General features: G+C 44.7%; 1 protein-coding gene across 2 annotated transcripts in view; it reads left to right on the forward strand.

Annotated features, from left to right (window-relative positions):
* Positions 1-17,733, forward strand: part of LOC115093104 (neuronal PAS domain-containing protein 2-like) — a 260,661-nt gene extending 242,928 nt beyond the window's left edge. For both annotated transcript variants that reach the window (XM_029604797.1, XM_029604796.1), the window contains exons 18-21: positions 2,322-2,485; positions 4,825-4,917; positions 5,967-6,144; positions 16,942-17,733. In XM_029604797.1, the coding sequence (XP_029460657.1) occupies positions 2,322-2,485; positions 4,825-4,917; positions 5,967-6,144; positions 16,942-17,106 (600 nt within the window). In that variant the 3' untranslated portion in view covers positions 17,107-17,733. The remainder of the gene's footprint in view (positions 1-2,321; positions 2,486-4,824; positions 4,918-5,966; positions 6,145-16,941) is intronic.
* The last annotated feature ends 370 nt before the right edge of the window (positions 17,734-18,103 follow it).

The raw sequence follows: 18,103 nt of genomic DNA on the forward strand, positions 1-18,103 counted from the left end.
AGGCTAATTTTGCAATGGCTATAACTCCTGCAATCCCTCCTAGCATCACCCCCTGCTTCCTATCTTCTCCCTCCATGTTCTTATTTTTCCCCATCTGAACTTCCACAGTCTAGGTCTTTCTAGCTCTTCTATCTACCCATCATCTCCAGATTCCTCTACCCTCCCTCTCTCTTTCCCAGTTTATCCTTTCTTTTACCTTTAGAAATATTCAGATTCCTTTCCTCTTACTCTCTGTCATGGAAGTCAGAGCTGTTATGGCAGCATGATTGCCAGAGCATGGGGGCAGATCGAGAGTGGTGCTCCTGATCCACATGGCTCCCGCTTCTTTCCAGCCCCCCACGGCACACATGTTCATTCCTGGGAACTCTCTGGATTGTACCCAGATACTCAGGAAATTTGCATCAATTACGGTGTCTCTGGGAAAACACTAAAAAAAACCAAAAATCTTGTGGCCTGCTGTTGTTATGCACTGCTCCAGCCATACCTTTTCAGTAAGCCGGCAGGGAACAGGAGAGAGGGGGTGAGCCTGGAGCAGACACTACAGGCAGCATGTGAGGAGAAACTGGAGAGAGTTTACAACACACGCAGCTTAGCCTGCAACTAATTCCAGGATTTAGGGCTCAGCTGAGAGTACAGTGAGGGTGCACAAGTCAGGAAGCTGTGACTTATAGGGGGGTGGGAGTAAAGAGAAGTGCTACTTGAGGCAGGGAGGGAGGAAGGGGAAGAGTGCTGGTGTCATCCCTAGAGGGGGAAAGAAGTGTTGGCAGGGGCAGAGAGAAAGTGTGGATTAGCGGGGGGGGGAGGAGTTAGAATAGAGAAAGTTGATTCATTTTATTTTCCTTCCCCCCCCCCCCCCTGTAATCAACAGCAATCTCAGAGTGAGCAGAATGAAAAAGTTCCCAGGTATTTTCATGCTTCCTTTCTGAACATGAAGTGCACCCCACCAGAGGGGGGACAGTGAAGGGAACACAGTTCTCAGTATGTCACCATACCGCCAGCCTTCAACCATTGCTGCCCTGAGTTACACTGCAAAACGTAGAACATAGTAACATAGTAATGACGGCAGAAAAAAACCAAAATGGTCCATCTAGTCTGCCCAGCAAGCTTCCCAAGGTAGTAACTGCTGCTCCGTGCAGGTTACCCCCATGTTTCTCTTAAGGGTAGTAACTGCCGCTCCGTGCAGGTTACCCCATGTTTCTCTTAAGGGTAGTAACTGCCGCTCCATGCAGGTTACCCCCATGTTTCTCTTAAGGTTAGTGACTGCCGCTCCGTGCAGGTTACCCCATGTTTCTCTTAAGGGTAGTAACTGCCGCTCCATGCAGGTTACCCCATGTTTCTCTTAAGGGTAGTGACTGCCGCTCCGTGCAGGTTACCCCATGTTTCTCTTAAGGTTAGTGACTGCCGCTCCGTGCAGGTTACCCCATGTTTCTCTTAAGGGTAGTAACTGCCGCTCCATGCAGGTTACCCCATGTTTCTCTTAAGGGTAGTAACTGCCGCTCCAGGCAGGTTACCCCTATGTTTCTCTTAAGGATAGTGACTGCCGCTCCGTGCAGGTTACCCCATGTTTCTCTTAAGGGTAGTAACTGCCGCTCCATGCAGGTTACCCCCATGTTTCTCTTAAGGGTAGTAACTGCCGCTCTCTGCTAGTTACCCCATGTTTCACTTAAGGGTAGTAACTGCCACTCTGTGCAGGTTACCCCCATGTTTCTCTTAAGGGTAGTAACTGCCGCTCTGTGCAGGTTACCCCCGTGTTTCTTTTAAGGATAGTGACTGCCGCTCTGTGCAGGTTACCCCCATGTTTCTCTTAAGGGTAGTAACTGCCGCTCTGTGCCGGTTAAGCTTTTTTATTTATTCCCATCCTCTAGCCTTTTAGGGATCTGGACCTAGAAGATAGATTGCCCCCCCCCCCCCACCGTGGAACTCTTGCTGCCTCCTCCTCTTCCCACTTTGCTTGCTCCTAGATTTCCATTAGTCATTTGGGAGGTGGGATCACAAGCACCAGGTGTTCTAGGTGGGGCACAACAAAAAGAGACCATGCAATGCCTGCTCTAAAGTGAATCCATGGTCCCACTTCTTTCCAGCTGCCACCTCTGAGGCTGCACTAGCACACACTCCCCCACAGCCCTAGACACACAAGAGTGAAGAGCCCAAAGGTGACTGCCATAGTCATCATGCCCTACAGCCGTCCCTAAACAAACCAATACCTTGCAGAACGGCTAACCGATGAATTGCTATTCAGCATTTATAAGCATAAACCATTGCATAATCTGGAAGCAAAATATAAAAATGCGATTTGAAAAAATGTTGGGTTTTTTTCGCAGGGTCAGAAAACAATGCAGGGCAACGGCAGCAGCAACTTAACTTCACAGTTATGCAATTCTGCAGTACTCACACAAGGCTTGAGTATGGCGCCACCTGCTGCTATAACATTAACTAACAGCCCGTGCCACTCAGGTCCAGATTTCAGCCATGACCGACAGCTCAGGTAAGGGGGGTTCTTCGTATCCTCATCACTTTCGTCTGCCAGAAAATAATGTGGAAATGTTTGCTAAGATCGCTTTAAGTGCAGCATACAGGGACTTTGGAATACTGAGGAAGGAAAACTATTTCTTTGATAACATTGTAAATGCCATATAAAGTATGTAAGCTATACGTCAGGGCTTATATCTATAAGTGATCCGGAAAAATGGGTGAGTGAGGAGATAAAATTCACAGATGGCACAAAATTGTTCATAGTTGTTAGATCATAAATTGAGTGTGAGGAACTTCAAGAGGACCTTGCAAGATTGAGGGACTGGGCATCTAAATGGCAGATGAAACAATGCAGAGAAGTATAAAATGATGCATATAGTGAAGAGTAATTCAGACTAAAGATAGATGATGCTGGGTTCCATTTTAGGTGTCACCACTCAAGAAAAGGATTTTGGAATCATTGTGGACAATGCTTTGAAATCCTCGGTCCACCGTGTGGCAGCGGACTAAAATACAAATAGAATGTTAGGTATTATTAGGAAAAGAATGGAAAATAAAACAGAAGATATAATCATGCCTGTGTATCAATCCATGGTGCGACCACACCTTGAGTATTGTGTGCAGTTCTGAGCACCCCATTTCAAAAAAGATGTAGCAGAATTAAGAGAGGTACAGAGAAGGGTGACCTAAAAGACAAAGGGGATGGAACAAATCCCCTATGTGGAGTCTAAACAGATTAGTAGGGATGTGCAATTGTTTTCAACAAAATAGATAATGGCAATGACATTTTCTATTTCATCTTGTTTCGGGAGCACCACAAAACAACAAAAAAAAAAAAAGATGAAATTTCAGAAAAAATAGTATTTCATGTTAGTGCGCACTAATGGAACTTAGTGCGCACGAACATGTAGTTAGTGTGCACTGACTATACTTTCCTATTAACAGGACTTAGTGCGCACTAACTAGTTTTTCTAATTTCGGAGTTAGAGCTCACTAAATAAAAATGTTACCAGTAAGTTAAAAGGTTTCAATTGGGGAGCAGTTCGTTAGCTAGAGGTATGGTTCTGTATTCTCACTGGCTGTCTCCTTAGTTACTTGTTTGTGTTGCCAAGGTTCTAAGGTGGTATTTGTGGGGGGATGGCCAATTTGCACGCCCTTGCATGCTTCGACCCCGGATTTTATAAAATCCGGCGTACATTTGTGCGCGCCGGGTAGCACGCACAAATGTAGGACACACGCATAGGTTTTTAAATCTGCCCCTCTATATTTAAGTATGTCCCAGTTTCTTTTTCTCATTAATAGTTTGATGTACTAAAGGTTTTCACCTAGTGAAGCCAATGTACTAAGCTGCAAAGTACTCGCAAAAAGGGTACTTTTTGAGAAAAATAGTACAAAATGCCCACAAATGCTAACATTTCAAGCATTTTGCCCTATTTTTTTGCATGAAGGCCCCCTTTTGCAAAACAAATGTGGGCTTCCAAATTCTCAATTTTCATGCATAGTTGACTGCCCACCAAAATGTCTTTAAATCCCACCTTGATGAGTTGCTATGATGCAAAATCTTGCAAAGTAGCTCATTAATGTGGGAGTCTGGAAAAATGGACATGGAAAACAGGCTCTGCAGAGCAGTTTTTGCAGAGAAGATAAAGCTACACTTCAATGAGACTTAGTTATCTTATCACAGCTGCTGGCCCTGGGGGCTTCCCACACCCCAGCTCGTAGCATTGAAAGGGCCTCGCAGTCCAAGTCCCTCCCCCACTCCATGTATTCAAAATTCCCTGGTGGTCCATGTGGACCCCCTGATGCCCGAATCCTGAGGCCCTTGTGGGCCGTAAATACCCTTTAGGAAGCACCATCCCCTTTGTCCTGCAAAATGAATGAAAATTCCCATTTAAGGTCCCGCACCCTGCCCCTCTCAAAGCTTGCACCATTGAAGGGGTGATCTTCTGGGGACAGGCGTGATCCCCACTCACTTCTGCCCTGCCAGAAAATGGCACCAGCTGATCACATGAGCTCCTTTGCCACAGGCAAATCCTGATATTTTCTGTGATATCGAAGGCTCTTCGAATGAAATCATTGATGTTAATAAACATATTTTTAAAATGAGGCAGGGTTGTAGCTGAGATAGCGTGGGCAGTGCTTTGGCACAGGGCACACCTTTGAGAGGAGAGTAGACTAGGCTGCTAGAGAGAGAACTGAGTGGCAGAACTGCTATATGATGGCACTGAAATTAGAGTTTTATGGATTGCATGTTTAGAATGAACAGAAGGTGGCCCCTGATTCCAGGCTAGACATGGTTCCAAATGTGAAACATCCGAGTAATTTCATGTTTCTTTTCATTCTGTTTCCAAGGCTGCTGCTCAGTCAACCTATACAGCCAATGATGCCCAGTTCCTGTGGCACGAGACCACCCTCAGACGCTACTGTAACCGGACAGAAAGCTAAGTAGGTTGCTAACGTTTTGGATGGAGTTGAGCACAATTTCCAGCAATGCCCAGATCTTCAGAGGCCTTTGTCAGTATGGCACTAGCTAAGGCGACAGCTAGCCCTGTTTCGTGTATACAGCTTTGGCTGACACTGTACCAAGAATGTCGCTTACATAGATGTGAAAGAATGATTGATTGTGCCAAGGCTAATTCCTGTGGCAGTCCATCATTAACCCCCCCCCCGGACCCAGCTTACCTGTCCTTCAAGGTGGATGCAAAAGCAGCAGTTAGAAATAATTGCTGGGAGGAGGCATTGCGTTCATTCGCATCAGACAGCCCTTGAATCACAAGAGAAATAGTGTGTAACAGCATCCACACATTTTGGTAAAGGTTAGGAAATGATACGCAGATTCAACACAATATCCATTTAAAATCTCTGTCTCATAAATAGGCTTGCATAGTGACTTGTACATCAATATTTTTGAATACCGTGATATATGCCAGTGGTGCCCAAACCCGTCCTATTGACCCTACAGCCAGTTGGGGGGTTTCAAGCTCGCCATAATTAGATATAGTTGAATATAGTGGGTGTCCATTGTACGCAGATATATCTCATTGTTGATATCCAGAAAACCCAGCTGAACATGGTTTGGGAACCACTGATGCATGCTAAAGCTAGAATGATCATAACTGAGGGAAAGAAGGCTCTTATGCGGACTCACTTTCGCTGCCATTCCTACTGAGATTTATTTGCTAGAACAGAGCCAAAACTTCTTGATAAGCAGATAGGATGTATTGGAGCACATTAATAAGAAGCCAGGAGAACATGGAATGCATGGCAAAGCCCTGGATTGTACCTGCGATTGTGATTCAGTATCCCGTACCCACAGATGAACATCTGTGATATGTCTCCCATATCACAGATGTTCATCTGTGATATGGGAGATATAAAACATGATATAAACATGATATAAAACATGATATAAAACATTTCTTATGTTTTATATCATGATATTTCCCCACCTGGAAAGACCGTTCACATTTACGCCTTATCTCTGTGTTTAACAGATATTCTCAAAATCAGCAAATGTTTGGAGATCTGGAGGGACAAGCCACCAACAGCAGTGCGCCCATAGTGCTGATGGGGCAAGCAGTATTACACCCTGCCTTCTCCGCGGCACCGCCGTCTCAGACACCGGCCCTGCAGCCCGTTCAACTCCAGCAACAACCACCACACTACCTTCAGGTGGGGCAAAAGATCCTAATGGACAAAGTGACACACAGGTTTTTGCTGTACAAGTGCCGCACACCACTGCGTTTTATGGGGGCAAACTTTCAAATCGTCTGTGGATTTTGCACTCGTTTTCAGAAGGGAATGTATGCACATGCTTTTGCTTTACAATTTGCTGTGGATACCAAGTACCTGCGAATGTTTGCACCTGCTTTTACTGCGGGTACCAGTTTAAGGGAAAGCGACACGTGTAAATTTGAAGATGCAGTCTACGCATTGTTGTTTTTCACATCCCACCTAAACTCGCCCCGGGAACGCCTCCTCTAATTGGGGCAAAAACGTATGCAAGTTATGGAACAGAGCGCAAACTTTTAGCTGTATTGAGGAAGGATAATTTTCAGACAGTCGATGATAGCTGGTAAAACGCTTTGCACCTGCAAAAGTCTCTTTGAAAATTGTCCTCTGTAAGTGATAAGTGACTAAATGAATGATATGTGTTCTAGTGCATGAGATACTAGCTCTGCCCTTTAACGTGAGGCAGACATTTCTGAAAAAGATTCTCCCTCCTATTGATAATGTGTAAAAACCTCAACATGGTGCAGCCTCATGCTCTGATTTTTCAGGCCTATTCTCAAGACAATCCAAAAGCAACTGGAAGAATTTTTGGGGCATATTCGGGATGGGTGGGGCAAATAGACACCCCATGCTCCCTTGGTTTCTTTCCGGTTGAGGGAAAGTTACAGACTTTCAAGTCCCTTTCACTACAATGAGGTCTTCTGACAGCTTTCAGTGAGATAACACACACTGCCACACAGTCTAGTGGTGTTCAAAAATAAATCCTTTACTGAAATATCTGATGCAGCTGAATAAAATCAGTAAACACTGCAGAACAGTGCAATCCAAGCTGCAAAAACAAATGTCTGAATGCAAATTCTAGAAGACTGAAAAATAAGATGGGAGAATTAGAATATATAGTACTAAATGAAAAGGTAGATATAATTGACATCTCAGAAACTTCCTGGAAGGAGGATAACCAATAGGACTCACTGATTCTAGGATAAAAATTATATTGCAATGATAGGATGAATTAAACTGGGGGAAATGTAGCGCTATATGTTAAAGAAGGCATAGAGTCCAACACAGGATAAAAATTCAGCAGGAACCAAAATGTAGTGCGGAATTTTTATGAATTGAAATTCCATATGAGAAGAGGAATAAAATAGCAGCGGGGTGTACTACTGTTCACCTGGGCAGAATGAACAGACAGACAATGAAATGCTAACAGAAATTAGGGAAGCTAACAAAATTAGCAGCACGGTAATAATGGGTGATTTCAATTACCCTGGCATTGACTGGGTAAGTGTCGCATCAGGACATGCCAAGGAAGCAAAGGTTCTAGATTAAATAAATGACTGCTTTAAGGAGCAGCATGTACAAGAACTGAGAAGAAGGGGGAGCTATTTTAGATCTAATCCTCAGTGGAACACATGATTTGGTGCGAGATGTAATAATATTGGGGTCACTTGGCAATAGTGATCACAATATGATCAGATTTGACTTGATAAATGGAGGGAGGACATTAAGGAAATTTACTGTGATAGCATTTCATTTTCAAAAGGGACATATTAGAAAAGTGTTTAGGGAAAAACTGAAAGGAGCAACTGCAAAGGTTAAGACTTTATATCAGGCATGGATGTTGTTTAAAAATGCCATCTTGAAAACCCAGAACAGATGTATTCCATGCATTAAAAAAGGTGGAAGGAAGGCCAAATGACTGCCAGCATGGTTTAAAGGTGAGCCTTGCCTTGTTATTCTGCCTTGCCTTGTGGCCTCTTGCTCTGTGGTCTCATGCCTTGCTTTGAGCCCTTCCAGGACTTCTGGCCTTGCTCTGTGGCTTCCCAGGCCTACCTGCCATGCTCCTTGCCCTCTTGGACTTTCCTGCTTTAACTTATGGTCTCTGGGCCTGCTAGGTTCTCCCAGCCAGCCTTCTGCCCTGTTTGACGTTCCTGTTTATTGTTGCTTATTCTGCCTAATCCAGTCTTTGTCCAATCCTTTCCTAAATCCTGTCATTGTTAAGGCCTGTCCTTGTTCTGTCTTGCACTGCCCAGTCCAGTTCCTTGACTGTTTCTCAGGCCTTCTCCTTTGTCATCCAGCCCCAGCCTGTGCTTTGTATCCAGCCCTAGCCTGTGTCCTGTATCCACTCCCTAGCCTATGCCTACCCTCAGCTTCCAACCTGCCCTGCCTCGTTTAGCCTGCCTTGTCTCATCCAGCTTGTGCCTGACCTCAGCTCCCAGCATATACTCAGCTCCCAGTCTGTGCCCTGGTGTTTTACAGAAGATGTCCTACCAGCCCTCAGAACCCAAGGGCTCAGCCTACAGGAGAGGGGGTTCGTTAAGCAGATGATCAGCTCCAGTCCTGTCCTGTAGCCCTGTACCGCCTCTGTGGGAGTGATCCCTGTCTTCAGCCTGCCAATCCATGTCAGCAGGATTCCTAAGTTCAATAGATTTCATGCTGCATATCCCAGGGACAAGCAATGGATTTCCCCAAGTCCATCTTAATAATGGTTTATGGACTTTTCTTTCAGGAACTTGTCCAAACCTTTTTTAAACCCAGCCACACTAAAAGCTTTCACCACATCCTCTGGCAATGAATTCCAGAGTTTAATTATATATTGAGTAAAAAAGTATTTTCTCCTATTAGTCTTAAATGTATCATATAGTAACGTCATTGCATGTCACCTAGTCTTTGTACTTTTTGAAAGCGTAAGCAACCAATTTGCTCATTTTATAGACTTTTATCATATCTCCTCTCCATTGTCTCTTCTCCAAGCTGAAGAGTCCTAACCTCTTTAGCCTTTCCTCATATGGGCATTGTTCTATCCCCTTTATCATTTGGTCGCTCTTCTGTGTATCTTTTCTAATTCTGCTGTATCTTTTTTGAGATGTGATGACCAGCACTGCATACAGTATTCGACATGTGGTTGCACCATGGAGGAATATAGAGGCATTATGATATTCTCTGTTTTCCATTCCTTTCCTAATAATAATAATAGAATGGGAGTAATGTAATAGATAGAATAATAGTGAATAAAATCATTGTTTTAATGAGGAGAGGCAAAGTAGTAAAAGTATAATGAATGGGGAGTAAATGGGGAACAGTAACAGGAAATATGTAAAAGGATAATAACAAATAAGGAAATAATGTAGTTCTCATGTGGAGCATACTGTAGAAATATGAAGTAGGGACATCATCTCAGACTTGAGGTAAGTGCAACCCTCCTTTCCCTAGTCTGGAAGGTGACAAAGTGTGATCACTGATTATCGGGTACCTCATACAGTTCCGGAGATGGGGGCTGTGGGAGGTCACATCTTTTCCGTGTGTGTCTTATCAGGGCCCTTACTCCTTTAAAGAGGGTGATTGAAAATAGCAGGTGGGCCACGATCATCATGGCTAGGGCAGGTAAGGCCTAAGACAGGATATAGTCAGTTTGTAAAGTATCTTCATCTCTGGAATCATAGTTGTAGTTCGCAATTTCTGCTTTTTCTTGGCCTACAGACAGATCCACAGTGTGAGAGTCTTTATAGCCTAAAGGATATACCAGGTTTTCATCAAAGTTGATGTCATGGCCCCGAAACATGTCCAGGATTTCTACCTCTGTGGGAAATGGGTCTGGTTCTAGGTAGCATAAGGACACACCCCATTCCATAATTGATCCAACACTATAGCATACCAACAGTGCCCTTGAATTCCCCACTTTCCATATCCTCCCTTTACAGAGATCCTCTGCCAGAACAGATTACTAAGACAACAGTACCACTGACCTTACAGACTGGGGTCTGACATGAAGAATAAATCAGCTCTACGTGTTACCCATGGCAACCAATGCAATCATTCTGGGCCTACCATGGTTCCTGAGTCGCCAGCCCCACAATGACTGGGCAATGATGCAGATTGCTGGATGAGGTCCTAAGTGTCATGAACAATGTATTACCAGAGTCTGTCCTCTGGTACTAGCCACCTGGACTGTTACCTCTGAATTTGCAGGCCTACCACTACAGTATAATGAATTCATTGATGTTTTCAGTAAGAAGCAGGTGGAGATCCTATTGCCTCATCATTTCTATAATTGTGCCATAGATCTCCTCCCAGGCAAGGTTCAACCTCAAGGCCACATTTATCCACTCACCGCTCCTGAAACGGAGGCAAAATCTAAATACATTAAAGAGAATCTGGACTGAGACTTTATTTGTTCATTGTCATCACCAGCAGGAGCTGGATTCTTTTTTTGTAGGGAAGAGGAACAAGTCATTACATCCCTGTATGACTTATGGTCTCAACTCAACTACAAAAAAAAAAAAAATCAATACCCACTTCCTCTGATCTTTGAGCTCTTTAACCGCCTCCGGGGCGCACAAGTATTTATGGAGTTGGACCTCTGAGAAGCATACAATTTGATCCAAATCTGTGAAGGTGATGACTGGAAGACCGCCTTTAGCACCTGCAATGGGCATTGTGAGTAACTAGTAATGTCCTTCTCAGTCTTCCCATTTATGGTAAAGAGATATTTCGGGGCTTTCTCTACTCTCAAGTGATGATCTACCTAGATGACATTCTTACATTTTCAAAATCTTTGAGCACCAACTCCATGTGAAACAGGTCCTGCAAAGGCTACGCAAGCATCATCTCTATGATAAGTTAAAGTGTATATTCGAGCAAGAAGAACTCCCCTTTTTTGGGTACATCGTGTCATGTCAAGGCCTTCAGATGGATCTGGAGAAATTAAAAGCCATCTCAGAATGGCCCAGGCTGGTAGGCCTCAGGGCAATTCAACGCTTTCTGGGTTTCGAAAACTACTACAATTTATACCTGGGTATTCCACCTTGGCAGCCCGACTCAAAGCCCTTACTAGAAAGGATGCCGACATCAGGAATTGGACCGAAGATGCCATTCAGGTCTGTGAACTGCTAAAGAAGGAGTTCACCTTTGATATCTGCTTACATCACCGAGATCCAGCTCAACCCTTCATTCTGGAAGTAGATGCCTCTACTCTTGGGGTAAATGCTGTCCTTCTCTCATGAGTTGCTCCTATTTTTCAAGAAATTCTCTCCAGCAGAGAAGAATTATAGAATTAGTAATCATTAGTTGCTAGCAATCAAATTAACCTTGGAAGAATGGTGACATCTATTGAAGGGGGCCAAGCACCAAATAACCATTTATACGGATTATAAGAACCTTGAGCATTTGGCACAGGCTCCAAGGCTGAACCCCAGGCAAGCCCACTAGTCATTATTCTTCAATCAATTTGACTTCAAGATATGGTACCGACCAGCTGAGTGGATGCGCACTTCCGGTCATTCGATATGGAGGGGACCCTGGAACTATCACAACACATTATTGACCCAGCCAAAATTGTGGTTGCCACCACTTTCACAGTTCCTCCCAGCAAGACAGGGTACCCTGACGCCTGTGTCAGAAGGTTCTCGAGTGGGCACATGACTCCTGGCCATCGGATCATCCTGGCATTGCTCAGACATTGGAATTAATCATACCACACAATTGGTGGCCAAGATGAAGACCAACATTCAGTGTTACGTAAGATCCTATCCTACTGCTCCATGCATAAAATTGTCAGAGCATGACCATAGGGGTTGTTACAGCCACCGACTGCCCCCACAAAATCCTGGACCCTTGTGGTCACAGACTTAATTTGTGACCTTCCCCTTTCTAGTGGCAATACTACCATATGGGTGGTTGTGGATAGATTCTCTAAGATGGCACATTTTATTCCCCTTTCTGGACTCTCATCTGCATCTGAGTTAGTGAAACTCTTTGTTCAACACATCTTTCGCCAGCATGGACTACTACGTCACATTCTCTCAGATCAAGGAGTTTAATTCTCTGTCCGATACTGGAAAGGCCTGTGCTGAAAATTCAGAATCATGTTGGATTTCATCTCCATGTACCACCCTGAAAGCAATGGACAAAACGAACAAGTGAATCAAAGCATTAAGGCCTTCCTGCAGGTTTACGTGAATTTACATCAAGATAACTGAGCCTCTCTCCTATGGGCTGAGTTTGCCCATAATAACCATGTCAATACTTACACAGGATTTTCACTCTTTTATGTAATCTTTGAGCATCATTCTTAAGTACACAGACCACTTCCTATTTCAGAAAATTGTCCAGCAGCTGCCCTGATGAGACAAGTGCTCCATGAGTTGTGGACAAAGATGCATTGTCTACTGGATAAGGCAGAAGAACGTTATAAGAAACAAGCTAACAGGAAGCGGCACCTTAGTGGTACCCCGGAATCCTAGTCTGGGGGTTAGTACCAGGAACCTGAGGCTGAAGATGCCCTCTATGAAATTTGCTGCATGGTTCATTGGACCTTTTCATTTTGACTGCCAATTGGGCCCCGTAGCTTACAAACTCAGATTACTACCATCCTTAAGAGTCCATGATGTCTTCCACATCTCTCTGCTGAAACCTGCTGTTTTCTTCTGGCCGGGTAGACTGGCCCTTCAGACCACTGAAATTGAGGCAGAAGAAGTCACTTCATTTGAGGTCTAAGGAGTTTGTAACCAGTTGCAGTACCTTATTGCCTGGAAAAACTATGGCCCTGAAGAAAATATTGGGGAGCTGGCCTCCAACCTACAAGCCCCCCCCAACTTGTAGCAGAATTCCACAGATGTTTTCCCAATAACCCCAAGAAGTTGGGGAGGGGGCTTTGAGAGGGGGGGTACTGTTATATTTGCTGGCTTGTGGGATGTCCTCGTAAGCTGGTGCACTCACCCATGAATGCTGCAACAGCAGGCCTTACTCGCATGACATGAACATCGCCATCCTCACATCAGCCCTACTCTCCTTAGGCATGCACACCAGCCTTCCAGACTTAAAGGCGTGCAGTGGGAAACAGGCTGATGTGCCCTTGAATGACATCATAGGCTTCAGCCCTTAAAAGGACCTTTTAGACATCCAGACCTCACCTCAGCAAAGGGTCTCCTGCATTCCCTGCAGTGCGTGTTGCTAGCATTCCTGTTCCTTGTTCCTTCTTCCAGCCTTGTCTCGTCCAGCCTTGCCTTGCCTCGCCTCATCTTCCAGCCTTGCTTCACCTTCCAACCTTGCCTCATCCAGCCTTGCTTTTTCTTCCAGTCCAGCCTCATCACCCAGTCCAGCCTCATCCAGCCTGTCTTCCTCATTCCCATCCTCAATTTTTTTCTGTGTATCCATATCTCCCTCGATTTGCTGCCCCGGATCTGACCTCTTGCCTCAAACTGAAAATGTTTATTTGCCACCTAGACTAGATCTCTAGCATCACCAGTCTGTAGTTTCACAGATAACCCTTGGAACCCTTTTTAAAAAGTGGCATTACATTGGCTACCCTCCAAGCTTCAGGTACTGTAGCTGATTTTAATGATAGTTTACAGATTACTAAAAATAGGTCTGCAGTATCATTTTTCAGTTCTTTCAGCTCTCTGAGATGTAGATCATCTGGTCCAGGTGATTTTCTACTCTTTAGTTTGTCAATTTACTCTAGAACGTCTTAGAGGTTCATTGAGATGTTTCAGTTCCTCTGAATCATCACTTTAAATATCACTTCTGGCATGTGTATTTGTCTTGCATCTTCCTCAGTAAAAACTGAAGCAAAGAAATCATTTAATCTCTATGCAGTGGGGCGGATTTTAAGAGCCCTGCTCGCCTAAATCCGCCCAAATTCGGGCGGATTTAGGCGAGCAGGGCCCTGCGCGCCGGTGAGCCTATTTTACATAGGCCTACCGGCGCGCGCAGAGCCCCGGGACTCGCGTAAGTCCCGGGGTTTTCGGAGGGGGGCGTGTCGGGGGCGGGACCGAGCGCAGCGCTGTTTTGGGGGCGTGTCGGGAGCGTTTCGGGGGCGGGTCCGGGGGCGTGGTTACGGCCCGGGGCAGTCCGGGGGCGTGGCCGCGCCCTCCGGACCCGCCCCCAGGTCGTGTCCCGGCGCGCTAGCGGCCCGCTGGCGCGCGGGGATTTACGCCTCCCTCCGGGAGGCGTAAATCCCCCGACAAAGGTAAGGATGGGGTATAGACAGGGCCGGCCGGGTGGGTTAGGTAGGGGAAGGGAGGGGAAGGTGAGGGGAGGGCAAAAGAAAGTTCCCTCCGAGGCCGCTCCAATTTCGGAGCGGCCTCGGAGGGAACGGAGCGGCCTCGGAGGGAACGGAGGTAGGCTGCGTGGCTCGGCGCGCGCCGGCTATACAGAATCCATAGCCTTGCGCGCGCCGATCCCGGATTTTAGCGGATACGCGCGGCTCCGCGCGTATCTACTAAAAGTACGCCTATTCGCGCGGTCTGAAAATCTACCCCTATGGTTTTATCCTCCATTAGTGCACTTTTTACCCCTCAGTCATCTAATTGTCCAACTATCCCTTACAGACTTTTTGTTTATAATTTACCTGAAATAGCTTTTATTATGAGATTTTGCTTCCACGGCAAGCTTCTTTTTAAATTCTCTCTTTGCCTTCCTTATCAATGCTTTGCATCTGACTTGCTAGTGCTTATGCTGTTTTCTGTTTTCCTAGGATCCCTTTCCCATTTTTTGAAGGATGTTCTTTGGTTAGAATAGCCTCTTTCACTTTACCTTTTAACCAAGCCGGCAGTTATTTGGCCTTCCTTCCTCCTTTTTTAATGCGTGGAATATAACTGGTCTGGATTTCCAAGATGGTATTTTTAAACAACTTCCATGCCTGATGTAAACTCTTGACCTTTTCAGCTGCTCCTTTCAAATTTTTCCATTTATCATAATCTCCCTTTTGAAAGTTAAATGCTCTTACATTAGATTTCCTGAGTGACCTTCTTCCATTTATCAAGTCAAATTTGATCATGTTAGAGTCACTTGGCAATAGTGATAATAACACCATTATCTCTTGCACAAAATTATGTGTTCCTTTAAGGATTAAATCTAAAATAGCTCCCCCCCCCCCCCCCAACTTTGTTGGTCCTTATACCAGCTGCTCCGTGAAGCAGTTACTTATTTAATCTAGAAAGCTTACCTCCTTAGCATGTCCTGATGTGACATTTACCCAGTTCAAACTTGGGTAATTGAAATCACCCATTATTACTATGTTGCTAGTTTTTGTTAGCATTCCCTAATTTCTGTGAGCATTTCATCCTCTGTCTGTTCATTCTGGTCAGGTGGACAGTTGTATACCCCCACTGCTATTCTATTCCCCTTCACACATCGAATTTCTATCCATATACAGTAGATTCTGCATTTTATTTCCTGTAGAACTTTTATCCTGCTTGACTATATGCCCTCTTAAACATATCGTGCCATCCCTCCTCCAATTTGATTCATCCTATCAGTGCGATATAATTTGTACACTGGTATCACAGTGTCACATTGGTTAACCTGCTTCCACCAGGTCACTGAGATGCCAATTATATCTACCTTCTCATTCAGTGCTACATATTCTAACTCACCCAGGGGCAGATTGGCCTATCGGGGGATCGGGCATCCCCTGGTGGGCCGATCGCTCCAGTCACGTGGTCTGCCGTGCGCGGCAGTGACAGAGCCGCCCTCGGCAGACCACGTGATGTGTCCTGGGCCGGCCTGGGCAGCAAATACCCGGGCCAGCCTGACATCGTGAATCCACCGCTGAACTCTCCCATCTTATTTTTTTAGATTTCTACCATTTGTATACAGACATTTCAACTAGTGGTTTAAAGGAGTCCACTTTTGATAAAGCACTAATGAATATAAAATACCATGGGGCTGTCAGATCTCTTATCATTTTGTCCACCCAGGCTTAGTCAGGTTTGTAAATATAGAATACAAGTATGCTTTTATTTCACCATCTCCTTACAACTTTTTGATTATTTAAGTCGATTGGGATAGGACTTCTGGACCATCAGCTAAGTACATAAAATGATGATTATAATATAGACAACTGAGGGGTTGGGGAAAGAAATCTGTAAATGTGAGGCATGTACTTACTTATAACAAATTGATTCCAAAAAAAGAATAAATACGTAAGAATCAGAGGTCGATACTCTAAGGCTGTGTGTGGGTAACTTTTGGAGTTATGCACAAAAAAACAAGATTTGAATATCTGCTCCCACTGCTGGAAGTGTCAGGAGTGGGGAAATATGTACCTCGCTCCCCATCTGGGTATCAAGGGGGGGGGCGGGGTAGTGTTGATTATAGGGACTGTGGGTGGGTGGCTCATTGGGGGGTGCAACCAGATTTATATTTTTAGAAGTAACAGGGGTAGGGGGGCCTGAACTGTGAGCCCTGGGACCTTTGTTGAACAATTAAGTTGGGGGGGGGGGGTTTGGAGGTGGGGGATGTGCAGCCCAATGGGGGCCATATGAAATTTTGTTTTGAAAGGAGGGGATCAGGCTACAAACTCTAATATAGTTTTATTTTTTTTATTTAGAAAACAATGCTACTTACCTGGATATCTTTTGAAGATAATCTGTTAAGTAGCAAATTATCCAGCCACAGAAGGCCAGATAACTTAAAAACCTAAACTGCTACGTTCAAACACAGCCGGTTAGGTTTTTAGATTACCTGGCTACATGTATTTGAATAACTTTAAGCAAGTATATTCAGCCAGATGTTTATCCCGCTGAATATACGAGACAAGTTATCTAGCTAACTTTAGCTGGATAACTTGTCAACTAACCGGCTTACTAAATATGAACCTCTCAATGATTTGCAATTAATAATGATATAAATATTTTTATTTGGAGAACTGTTTTATTAAGTTGGTAACATCACTTTGAATTTGTTCTGACTAATCCAAATTTCTAAACAACTGAATTTTGCCTGATACTGCAGGGGCAGACGCCATGTTCCATGCACAGTGAGCAACCACAGGCTTTGCTTTTGCCTTCCTACCAGCAGCACCAAGGAAGCATGGGCTACCATCCACCGCAGCGGCAGCAGGCTCCAAGAAGAACCGACAGCTTGTCAAACTCCTCAATTCTGCACCAGCCCCCATGATAGACTCTCAACAGCACAATGCACAAGTGGCAAGGGATAATCCAGCTTCACCACCCACTATGCACTTCAGTCTCCAGCAGCCTCATCCTGCCATCACCAAGTGCTACTGAAAGTGGATGTTGCTAAAGAAAACGCTTGGCTTTTTTTTTTTTTTCAAAAATGTTCAGTGTCAGAGAAACATCCTGGGACACACATAAACTAGAATATGTGCACTGTGCCCTGCAAACTCATTTCAGCTTAATTCATTATAAAAACAAAATATTCTGGGCAAATCGCCACAAGTGGGAGCTGGGTGCATGAGGTATTCGTCTTTGGTTGGCAGGCATTCTTTGGCATTTTGGAAACTGCTGGATTGAAACCTAGGGGAGAGATCTGCTGAAGAGAACAAAAGATCTTTTGTACACCTCCCCGCCACCCCCTCCCAAAGAAAAATTACACTTTTCTGTAAACAAGAGTGGGTTTCTTCAACCTGATGACTGTGTACATTACAAGAAATGACACTGCTTGTCATTGGACTCATAGCTGGCAAATGCGGAGGGTGATTTTTAAAACCATTTATCTGGGTGACACGGCTTGGCTGAAAATTGGCCGTCTCCAGACCGCTAAAAGGGCGTGCAGACTTCCATAGTACAAGGACGTTTTTATATCCAGATTGCATGGGCATGTCCCCGGAAGAAAATAGCACGCCTCCGTGACATTTTCACTAGCAGATATGCTATTTATCCCCTCTCAGCCACCCACACAAAAGAGCAGAAGCAAAGCACATGGCCACTTTTAAGGGGCGTACTATACACTAATTTTCAAAGTGACCCTACCTGCATTGTTTCTTTTTTGAAAATTAGCGTAAAGTATGCATGCTAAGAGCTCCTGCGCTCTTTGCAAGCATGTGCACTATTTGAAAGCTGCCCCCATTATGTCCAAAGCAACAGATCAAATCACCGTACTTCTGAAATATCCATTCCATACATCAATGGACACAACAAATATAAATCCTCTG

The sequence above is a fragment of the Rhinatrema bivittatum genome, chromosome 5 (genome assembly GCF_901001135.1).
Source record: "Rhinatrema bivittatum chromosome 5, aRhiBiv1.1, whole genome shotgun sequence".
Taxonomy (NCBI): domain Eukaryota; kingdom Metazoa; phylum Chordata; class Amphibia; order Gymnophiona; family Rhinatrematidae; genus Rhinatrema; species Rhinatrema bivittatum.